We start from the raw sequence: 12,235 nt of genomic DNA on the forward strand, positions 1-12,235 counted from the left end.
TCATGAGAGAAAAAATTATATTTGAGAGAAAAAGTTTTCATACCAATAGCAAAAAATAATAATATTTGAGACTAAAAAAAGTTTTGAGAGAAAGTATTTTCTAATAGAACATAAACAATATAAATGTAAAAAAAAAAAATCTCTCTCAAAATACTTTGAAAAAACTCTCAAATATATATTTTTTGCTATCAGTGTGAAAACATTTTCTCTAAAAAAAAAAGTGTTTCTCTCAAAACGCTTTTCTTTGCTCTCGATGCAGTTTCTTGCTCTCATGTCAGGATTTTGCTTTTGCTGTGAAAATTGTGTCATGGGCGGGGCCACGTTCCTATTGGACAGTCGGGTGAGCATCGTCTGGTCTTGGGAGTCGAACTGAATCATTACACCATTGTTCGGTTCACCGGCATAGATGCCGCCTCTTAAAGGCCAATTTATACTTCTGCGTCGGGTTCGCGTAGAAGGTACGGCGTAGCATACGCATTGACGTGTACCATATACGTCGTACCCTTCGCCGTACCCTGACGCGCACCTCCTCAAAATGTAACTACGCGTCGCGGCGACGCGGACCGCAAGATATGTGATTGGTCGGCTGGGTAGCATCGCGTTTCCTCCTACGCATTTCCGGAATGATCTTCTGCACTCTGCACCGCCCGCCCGCCATTTTTAAATTCCGAAGATCAGTGAAGAGCCATGGAAACAGACCAAGTGACCGAGAGATTGCTTGAAGAAGTGCGGAAATACAGCCATCTGTATGACTCCTTCAGTCGCCATTGCTCGTAGAAACCTAAACTCAAAACAGCCGCGAGGAATGTAAACACAGTGGAACTGGAACATTAAAACCCACCCGCGCCAACTAGCGTTTCGGCGGTGTAACTGCAGAGCAACACAGACATTCGCAGAAGTATAAATGCTCACGACGGCGTCGCCTACGTGCGTACCCCCCTACGACGTACACTACGGCGTACACTCGACGCAGAAGTATAAATTGGCCTTTAGTTGAGCACGGACACTCCAATGTTTGGGTAATCAGGGGCGTAGGAGGGAATATATATATATATATAAAATGCTCAAAATATGTTATCAGTATTTATTTCAGTATTTTAACTTCCACGTTTCCTTTGGCGGATACAGAACGTCATTAATAGGTGGGCCTGGTGAATATACAGAGGGGCAATATCAATATCAGATATATGTACAATAACATTACAATGTCCAGCAATCGATTTAAATAGTAGGCTACATGGGGTTTAAGTTGTCGTTTAATGAGATGTAGCCTACTATATGTTGTCAGTGCGAGCATTTTCATGTGACATTACATGTAACACACGAAGTAAGTAAGTTAAAAATCATTTGACTAGAAACTGTAGATATCACACAAAGAATGTATAGTATACTAAAAGCAGCCCTAAATAGTCTCACTACATTTTGTTACGTGTTCAAAGTAAACACGGTCTCTGTCTCTATCTTTGACGATAATAGTGCTTTCTATCCCAAATGTAGTTTGGCCTGCTAGCCTACACAGCACAGGACTATATGACTAAAACTATCACACAACAAACTCACAGTCAAGATAACCGAGTTGGTTGGCAATGCTACGCCACACATTGTCTTTCAAATCGTTGTCCTTGTAGTATGTGATTGGCTGAAGCCTATTCTGTCGCCGCAAAAGTAAAAAAAAATCGACATCGAAGCGAATAAAATAAAAGTCGTTTTTTCGCCGCTGCGCATTCGCGTTCGGTGTGGAAGCACTCATTACACAAACAGCTGATCGAAAAATAAAACCATCGCGCGAATGATTCGTGCGTCAAAATCGCGTCCAGTGTGAAAGGGCCTTATCTGACGTATATCTTAATGGTCCAGTGGTAGAACTTTCGCCAAGCGTGTCAGAGGTTCTGGGTTCAAGTCCGCACTTGTATATATATGTTTTTTTTTTTTTTCTCGTATAGTTTTTTTCACTCATCAAAACTGATTATGTTCATCAGTGGTTGTATTTCAAGCAGGGACACGTTTGTCACGTTTTATGTTTTGTTATTTCACCAGAACAAATAGATCCGCAACGGATTGAAGCCATAGACTGCGCGCGTCCGAGTGAAGACAGTATGTAGGCGTGTGCGCGAGCCACACGAGAAAACACTGTATCGCGCCACTGATCGCAGCGGCAACGAGCACTTTGATCACTTGATTTAAAAAACACACATTTCAGCCCTAGATCGTCTCATATTTAAAAAATAAAAAACCTTACGGTGAAATTACAATATCCTCCACACACTCGTTTGTAAGGCGGCCTCCTGTATTTTTGCTAGTCGATTTTATTTCATCCAGTGACATGATGGGTTTTAACTTCATTCAGGAGATTTTGGGTAACTGCACAACTGACAGATGACTTTGAGCGCACCGCCAACGGTGTGTGTGTGTGTGTGTGTGTGTAACCATAGCGACAAAACGACCAACTTTCGGACCCTGCACTTAAGCCAATAATTTCGTTTTTAAAAATGTAATTATGTATTTAAAAGTTGCAGAATGGATTCATTTGGAGACTCCGAAATCGGCAGAGATAGGCAGGCAATGCAAAACAAAATCTTACATTGGGAAATAGTGGGGGGGACAAAACTTAGATTTTGAAGCTCCTACGCGTATGGGTAAGATGATGACACACACAACTCGATGGGTAGCTGGCTGAGCAAGTTCAGCATCACTGAAGATTAAACATTAAAAAATAGCACTCATATTCATGAATGAATGTGTATTATATTGTGTATTATGCTCAACTAAGGCAGAGGCGGCATGGCATCTATGCCGGTGAACCGAACAATGGTGTAATGATTCAGTTCGACTCCCAAGACCAGACGATGCTCACCCGACTGGCCAATAGGAACGTGGCCCCGCCCATGACACAACTTTCACAGCAAAAGCAAAATCCTGACATGAGAGCAAGAAACTGCATCGAGAGCAAAGAAAAGCGTTTTGAGAGAAACACTTTTTTTTTTAGAGAAAATGTTTTCACACTGATAGCAAAAAATATATATTTGAGAGTTTTTTCAAAGTATTTTGAGAGATTTTTTTCTCAGAAATAATTTAATTTTTTTACATTTATATTTTTTATGTTCTATTAGAAAATACTTTCTCTCAAAACTTTTTTTAGTCTCAAATATTATTCTTTTTTGCTATTGGTATGAAAACTTTTTCTCTCAAATATAATTTTTTCTCTCATGAAATGCTTTTTTGCTATCAGTGTGATAACTTTTTCTCTCAAACTTTTTTTTTTCTCTCAGATCATTTATTTTATCGCATGTAATAAAGACACAATTCTAGCTCCATACATATCATTTTGGATTTAATACGATTTTCCAAAAAATAAAGAATAAAGGTGTCCTCCATGATTCATGTTCTTTCCGACAACAAAGCACATCAATGCGACGAGCTCGTAATCACGAACAAAATTTCCGATAACACCTGAAGGCAGTATTCAACAGTTTCTCCTCCTCTCTCTTTACAATGACATTACCTCATACTAGTATACTAACTCAACATCCTCTGCCCTTCCAAAATCTCTTGGCAGGAGCTGAAGTGGTTGTAAGCCTCTCAGTCTCCGGGAACCGGCCGATGACACACTTCTTAATTCGCGAGCTCAGAGTCGCAGAGTACTGGACTCGAGCTGTTGCTATGACGATGTCTTTTATATTACCAGCCGTTACCCAGCAGGCCAGATTTTTGGGCAGAGAAGTGGGAGCAATTTACGATGTCTTTCAAACCTGATTAATGGCTTCGATAACCTGTCAGAATTTATATCACACATAAATTGTTAAATTAATTATGCAGTGTGCAATTCAAACTAGGCAAAAGTCAATACGCATGATATAAATCACTTCAAAGACCCGATTCTGATTTTTATTTCACCATTCCACACCATCAGGTCCCTCTGGCAAAATATACGCTGGACGTTTAGCATATGTGTACCCACATGAATGAAAATGAGCTAACAGCACAGTATGACTTCATCTTTAGCTCGCAGGTTGCCTGGGAAGACTTCACACACACTTTACTTTGCAGTCACACAGTTGAAGTCAATAAGCAGATGAGAATCCGTCCCTATAGCAACACAGCAGCACAGCTGAGGGCAAAGCATGAGTCATCGTTATTGTTTTGCTTCACTCTCCTCTCTTTGAGACACACCGCAGATTGAATTTTAAAAACGCATTAGGTCTGAGAGACCAACAAATCATTTCAAGGTACAAGTCAGTGGTTCGGTAAACTCATTCATTCATAAAACATAATACCACACACAAATACACATTACAGCAATTTTATTAAGTAATACAATTCTCTAAAATGAAATATACTTATTTAAACTTTACAGCGTAAACACAACAGCAGATTGCAAACAGCCGAACATTCTCGAAAAAGTCTATTGCAGCTCATTGGGCACACATTTATTCATTCCCAAACAATACCTTTTGCATTTCATAGAATAAAAATACAGCAATTTTCTTTTAAATCTGAAAATAAATCATATGATCAAACATCTAAAAAAGAAAAATCATAAAATAATTGTAATATACACAAATCAAAGAACAGTGGTAGAATTACATTTTCTCGACTGGATCGGATTAAATATTCATATTTCGTGTGGTCTTGTTGGTCTATATGCTCCTTTGGGTATTTATTCGAGTTGCATTATTCTGTGCCGTGTAATTACATTGGTGTGGGGTGACAAAAAAAGAAGCACAGACAATTACTATTGTCTGTAAAGTCTCTGTCTCTCTGCCACTGAATCTGGGATCATAATTACTATCTGACTCCAACGGAAGAGCTAATTACTGGATCCAGAGCTGTATTTGCTGACAGATCAAACCATCAGCTGATGAATCTCGGCCAAAGTTGCTCTGTATTGTTCAGGCAGAAGTGCAGATAGTACGATATTAGCAGCTTACAAGTTATAACTAGGACCATATCAATCTTAAAGTCGATCTCTCTGCAAAACTGATCAAAAGTGTTTCCAAGACATCTACTCATTGTTGAATCCAAAGTTGGACGAAGACTCTGCTACAGATGGAGACGATGGCCCGGCACTGGATACCGTACTGGAAGGGTCACCGGTGTCTGCACACACAAACATACACAGAGTTAGAGGTCCATTACATGAATGGGATTTCAACAAACATCTTAACCGTCACTCTTACCTATAAGTGTACTAAGCAGTTCACAATAGTTTCTAGGTAAACACAGCAATGGAGATGCAGTTGCTATATGTACGAAATCTCCCACAATAAACAGTTTATCAGACCACTGACTTTTAAACAACTTTAACATTTACGAAACTAAGCAGCTGTACTACAATATTTGAGTTATGGAGTCCGGGGACTGACGGACGACAGAGCATCCTAAAATCTGAGCACACTGTTTCTATGAGTGTACACACACCGCCGGCGTCCAGCTAAGACAACGGAGGTTACATTATATTTGTCAAACTCGTAGTTTTTGTACTCGCGCATCAACGCCACTGCTCCTGTATGGTGATTAGATTCACTGATTTTGCTGCCTTGAGCTTCAGCACGAAAGTACAGAATGATGCATCCTGTGTTCGGTGCCTAGTCCTGTGTGCTAACCGGCTTTACAGTACTGGAAGCAAGAAATCTAAACCAAACTGGTACAAAGACTAAAAATCTATTATTTTAGGGGACAGGGGAAACACCCAAGCCTGCCGCTATAAACAGTTGATTTTTACAGAATTTTTTATTTGTAGTTTTTGTCTTTTGAAGAAAATATCCTTTACATTTATTTGTGTCGTATCATATTTATTAATTTTAATACATTTTTCTTTTGAATAAAATGACATCTAATTTTAATCGAAAAACATATTTTAGAGAAAGAATGTGCAAAATTTGACCAAAACATTAAAACATATATTTATACACTTCTATTGGAAAGTTTGGGGTTGTGCTCTTATGCTCATCAAGGCTGTGTTTATTTGATAAAAAATACAGTAAAAAAAATAAATAAAAAGCAGAGTTTATCCTTTTTGCAATTCCACTTGGTACTCATTATAGATTTTCATTATAGAATGTTAACATGTTTTAATGTAAAAAAAAAAAACACATTTGTCATATACTGTATTTTATTGCAGCTCCTCTATTCCCAGTCTGTCCGAAACACCCTGATTTCTACAAAGCCCCTCCTTCTGAATAGCTCAGAGTGCTCTGATTGGCCAGCTGACCCAGTGCATTGTGATTGGCCAAACACCTCAAGTATGTGTCGGAAATGTAACGATCCTCACCTTAAAGGTATAGAGGAGGATGTTTTACTTCCTGGTGGGTAACCTATACTATTGGTCCTCCTAATTGTCAATCATTCTGGTGAATCAATCAAACTTTTCAAAAAGTGGAGAGGGCGGGTCTTCTCTAAAATTTGGAAAGATCCTCCGCTATACCTTTAATTCAAACACAGCGTATCCGCGCCATGACAAAACTACAATTCACTGAAGCCTTGTCTTCTCTATTTGCGGCATCATGCAAATATTTCACATTGTGACTTGGACGTTTGAGGTAGTAATATCTGGACTTGCATCGAAGCATTTGTGAGCTTTGTAAATTTGCAATCTTATACATGCACAAACAGATACATTACACACCAAAGCAAAAAAGAAAACATTAAAAAGCATCATATGACCCCTTTAAAGCACACTCAAAATGAATCTTTAAAAAAAACATTCAGACAAACCAGAACCTGCTGGCAGATTCTAAGTGTTTGTTTCATCAATCATCATTCACATGACCGCATTTATATAACCGATATCCTGCTGTAGTGCCCTACATAAAAATCCTCATGGAACTAATGTTATGTAACCAAAAAACAGAACAATTACACTATTAATCTAAGAGATACATTTGTCTTCCAGCATGTTCCTGGACCTGCTTTCACAAACAATGATATTATAGTAAATGGGTTACAAAGAGGCAGACATAGCAGTGACTAACGCAACCTAGATTTTTACTGAAAGCTGCTGCTAAAGCCCAGACTGAACATAAATCACTAAACTCTCCGGGGAAACTCTGCGGCATTAAAAGCCAACAGTAATCATCTAAATGGCGGAGTTATAAAATAGAATAAACTCGATGACTTATCTACTTTTTGCAGCAAATACGGGGTTTCACATTTCGTCTACATTGAAAGTCCCCTCAAAGTTCCTTCACCTACTAAAAAACATACAATGCGTGCAGAATTATTAGGCACGTTGATTTTCTGATCATATCTTTTTTTCCAGGCACATTTGACCAATTCCAAACCACATTAATCGTAATAACTACAATTCATTTTGTATTTAATCATTTATAAGTGAAATATAATTGTTCATGAAGGCTGGAAATGAAAAACGCCTTATTTTCAGGTGTGCAGAATTATTAGGCAAGTTTTCTTTTACAGATAAAATAAGCCAAAAAAGAGATTTAACTCAGACTGAAAAGTCAAAAATGATTAAATGCCCATGAGAAGAATGCAATACTAATGCAATACTAGAGATTGCAGTTAAGGCATGACCATTGGACAGTGAAATACTCATTAGGTCAGCAGGGTCAGACAAAAACAGGTGGAGAAGAAAAGACACGTTAACTGCAAAAGAATTAGGAATTAAGGTGAAGAATTAAGTGTGAAACCATCAGGAACCCTTTAGTCTCCAGCGCCACCATTTTCCAGAACTGCAACCTACATGGAGTCTCCAGAAGAGCAAGGTGTCAGGGTCTCAGAGACTTGGGTTAGGTAAAGAATCCGAAAAATGACCCCCTCTTAATAAGAATCACAAGCTGAAGTGTAGTAAAATACATGAAGACTGGTTTTATATAGGCTTTATAGACAGACAGATTGAGAGTGACTCTTGAAGGACCAGCACCACATCCTCTTCTACCACTGTTTGAATTCATCTTCCAGAATCTGACAGTAAGTTTTGGGAGTAAATTTTTAGTCCATCTCTGCAAAACGGACTTCAGGGTAGGAGATGGACTAAAAATAAACTCCCAAAATGTATTATAACGTATTCTGAATTCTTCAAATAGTGGTAGAAGAGGATGTGGTGCTGGTCCTTCAAGAGTCACTCTCAATCTGTCCATCTATAAAGCCTATATTAAACCAGTCTTCATGTATTTTACTACACTTCAGCTTGTGATTCTTGTTAAGAGGGGGTCATTTTTAGGATTCTTTGCCTAACCTGACGCCGCCTTCACACTGGCAGTTGAAATCAGCTCCGTAATACGTAATACGCAATACGCCCCCAGCGGACGTCGTACTACACCGTTGAAAAGCTTCGGAAGCGAGTAGAACAAAAATGGCAGAGAGATTAACGGATGATTTTGTCAGTGTCAGAATGTACAATTCTGTATGATCTCTCTGATGAGGGTTATAGAGACATTAATCTGAAGGCTGCTGCGTGGAGGAAAGTTCCCCAGGACGTTGATATGTCAGGTCGGCTAAATGTGATATAGTGGTATAGGGCTTTTAATTGTATTAACTGCCCTAATAACGTTAGAAAATCATGAAAATAAAAAAAATGACATGACAACTTATCGTTATAAAATCATTATTTATTTTATTAAAAGTTGAGAATTCAGGTTTGTTTATCATTACCATAGCAACGCTAACTTCCGCTGGAATTGTCGGATAGGAACCGTCCGTAGCCTTTCGCAAGAGTTCAATTTTTTGAACGCATCCGGATGACCAACGGACACGATTTTTTTCGCACCGCACTCGTTCGGACCCGGTTCGCACCCATTCGCATGCGGTCTGCGAATCTCCATAGGAAATGAATGACTTCCGGTCGTTTCGTAGCCGTATCGGAGCTGATTTCAACTGCCAGTGTGAAGGCGGCGTAAGTCTCTGAGACCCTGACACCTTGCTCTCCTGGAGACTCCATGTAGGTTGCAGTTCTGGAAAATGGTGGCGCTGGAGACTAAAGGGTTCCTGATGGTTTCACACTTAATTCTTCACCTTAATTCCTAATTCTTTTGCAGTTAACATGTGTCTTTTCTTCTCCACCTGTTTTTGTCTGACCCTGCTGACCTAATGAGTATTTCACTGTCCAATGGTCATGCCTTAACTGCAATCTCTAGTATTGCATAAGTATTGCATTCTTCTCATGGGCATTTAATAATTTTTGACTTTTCAGTCTGAGTTAACCCTCTGGGGACCAAAAACGCGCCCACGCGTTTTGCTCGTTTTTTTTTTTAGCAATGAAAAATAAACACAAAATGCTCTGTTAATTTTGATCTTTCATTTTCGTGTAATACATCAATCGATCCTGTTCAGTTTCTATTTTTTTTCTGTATACTCACAATACAAATAAAGTGTTTTGCTTTTTGACAAATAAAGAAAAACTAACATGATGCTATTTCTGCCTTCTCTCTGTCAGTAAACTCCCATTTGAAACGCGTTCGAAAATTATCTATAACTCCGCGAAAATTCAGTCAAACAGGCAAACAGACCCACGGGCATAAAGCTTGAGATCGCAGCTTTTAAATGAAGTAATTTATATAAAAAACAAATATTATCAGCTTCTGTAATCTGTATAAAAAGAGAGCGACTCCAGTCGAGCTCATTACGAGCCATTCAAAAGTAATGTGACCACTCCCCGGAGAGCGCGTGCTATTCAAACGCAAATTCTGAGAACCATTTCAGTCTGTGAAACGCCCCCACATCAGCTGTAAACAAAGAGGCATAATATAGCCTACCTTATGGAGAAAATTTTCCGTGCTGATATGAGGAGCAGATCCCGCTGAGGAGTGAGGTAGGCTAAGTTATCCTTTCTCAAGTGTTAATGTGGAATAACGTTATGGAATAACGTTGTAGGCTTATGTAAACAAAAAGATGAATCGCGTTTCTATAATATGAATCGCGCGTCTATTTGTAAAGAGTGTTTAGCCTAAATATGAATCGCGCGTCTGTGTGTGAAAGAATAAACTGCTTTTACAGTTACAGTTACTGCGTTACAGTCAGGCGAAGTATGAAAGACAACATTTTGTTGACTAGATTTGGGTACAGTTTTTACTGTAGAATATACTGTCACATCAAATAAGCTTTTCTGAATATATATAAAATACTATTTTGTCAAAAATAAAGTCATAGACTAAGATGTTCCAATGTTGGCTATATTCAAACTAATGAATACATATGATAAAATGTAGGCCTATAATCTTTTTTTTTTTTTTTTACAAAGAAAGAGTACTTTTTTGCAGAAATATTGCTGAAATTGTAATTATTGTTGTAATTGTAACCTTTTTAATAAAATAGCAAAACATATTTACAAGATAGATGTAAGCAAAATCTTAAATGGTCAATATAAGTCTTCTTCAAAATATATATTTTGTCTTTGCATTGTGGCTCAGTCAGTGTCACACCTGAATGAATGGCTAATTATGCAGAGTCATTATGCAGAGTGGGTGGGACTAAGGTGTAAACTACTCCTCCCCCTCGCATATTGGCTTTCCAAGCAAAACCTGTTTTACACCATTTAAATCAATGTATTTTTTTTGTGAACGATAAAGCAAGACTATTTTCACATAATTTTGAAGCTAGAACTGAAAGGGACAACATCCATTAGTCAAAAGTCTTGTGGGCACATATTTTGTATGAGTTTTGTGGTCTTATTTCAGCAACTTTCATTTTTATTTTTTTAAATAACCACGCATAAACATTATTCTCTTAAAAATACAAACATCTACATACATGTTGCTCGCATATTATGGTAGGCCTGTTTGTGCTATATAGAGTGAATTTACACCTTTGCCATTAACATGTTTATAAATAACTGAAAAAAGCACAAATGTCAGAGCATGTCAGAACATCTCAAGGGCCCCAAAAACAGCTTGGTCCCCAGAGGGTTAAAACTCTTTTTTGGCTTATTTTATCACTGTACAGTGGAGGACGGTTATGAGATGGCGGTACGTTGATATATATCATGGTAAAGTGAGGTATACTCACACCAGATGGGTTTTGCAGCCGGTTGGTTCAGCTGGACTGGGGTGGACACTGGGATCTCCTGACTATCAACATCTATGGATGGCTGGGAGTGTGACTCAAACATGGCAGACAGAGCTAAAGAGAAAAGAAAAGGATATGTGACTTGTACACTACCGGTCAAAAAACACTTCTTCTTATTATGTAACATATAATATCCCTTTTGATCAATTTAATGCATCTTTGTCAGGGGTGCCATAACAGGGGGAAGGTTAGGACGCTTCCAAGGGCCAAACTCTTGAATGGTATTCTGTCATAGTTTCCACAAAAATATTAAGCAGCACAACTATTTTCAACATTGATAATATTAAGAAATGTTGGTCCACTTTACAATAAGGTCTCATTTGTTAACATTAGTACATTAACTAAAAATGAGCAATACATTTATTACAGTATTTATTCATCTTTGTTAATGTTAGGTAATCAAAATACAACTGTTCATTGTTTGTTTAAGAAGTACTGTTGCTGTAGAAGTTTTGTTTATTCTTAGTTCTTGTTAAATAAAGTTGTTAACTAATGAAACCTTACTTTAAAGTGTTACCGAAATGTTTCTTCAGCTGCAAATCAGCATATTAGAATGATTTCTGAAGGATCATGATTCCAAAGACCGGAGTAATGATGCTTAAAATTCAGCTTTGCATCACAGGAATAAATTACATTTCAAAATATATTACAATAGGAAATATTTATTTTAAATTGTAATAATATTTCACAATATAACAGTTTTAAATGTAATTTTGATTAAATGAATGAAGCCTGATGATGCAACCCTATGGTGGACATAAGCGACTTCTTTCAAAAACATTAAAAAAAATCTTAATTATTCCAAACATTTGACAGCAAGCACATATAGCTAAATGTAAAGGCCTATTTTAGATTTAGGGGGCCATTTAAGATGTTTCAATGTGTTTGGTGTCCATTCAGTGTAAATTAATTATAGTTTAAGTAAAAGTGATCAACATCCTCGTTTAAATTAGATTTCATGATTACCAAGTGTAATAATAAACATGAATGTATCCGTCCACTTACATTTGAGCCTCTTGAATTGTGCCTGACTCCCGTTCTTGCACAGCGCCGTGAGGAACTCGTCCACCTGCTTGAGGGACAGTGAGTTGTGCAGTGTCTCCAGTGGATAGATGGAGGGCACCAGGGAGCAACCTTCAAACCCTGCAGCAGATTCCAAATTCAGTGGCAGCCATCATTACAGATATCCCACAAACACTCTTTGAGCTCTTGTACA

The 12,235-nt window shown here is 37.9% G+C and overlaps 2 protein-coding genes across 10 annotated transcripts in view; one reads left to right on the top strand and one right to left on the bottom strand.

Annotated features, from left to right (window-relative positions):
* The window catches only part of cUnh15orf40 (chromosome Un C15orf40 homolog), a 149,961-nt gene that overhangs the window by 62,294 nt on the left and 75,432 nt on the right, over positions 1-12,235 (top strand). The window lies entirely within an intron of this gene.
* The window catches only part of ppip5k1b (diphosphoinositol pentakisphosphate kinase 1b), a 38,713-nt gene continuing 30,762 nt past the window's right edge, over positions 4,285-12,235 (bottom strand). For all 8 annotated transcript variants that reach the window (XM_082159059.1, XM_082159058.1, XM_082159060.1 and 5 more), the window contains 3 exons: positions 12,025-12,162; positions 10,960-11,073; positions 4,285-5,097 (listed from right to left, as the gene is read on the bottom strand). In XM_082159059.1, the coding sequence (XP_082015185.1) occupies positions 5,003-5,097; positions 10,960-11,073; positions 12,025-12,162 (347 nt within the window). In that variant the 3' untranslated portion in view covers positions 4,285-5,002. The remainder of the gene's footprint in view (positions 5,098-10,959; positions 11,074-12,024; positions 12,163-12,235) is intronic.

Source organism: Leuciscus leuciscus (assembly GCF_965113295.1).
Source record: "Leuciscus leuciscus genome assembly, chromosome: 25".
NCBI classification, from domain to species: domain Eukaryota; kingdom Metazoa; phylum Chordata; class Actinopteri; order Cypriniformes; family Leuciscidae; genus Leuciscus; species Leuciscus leuciscus.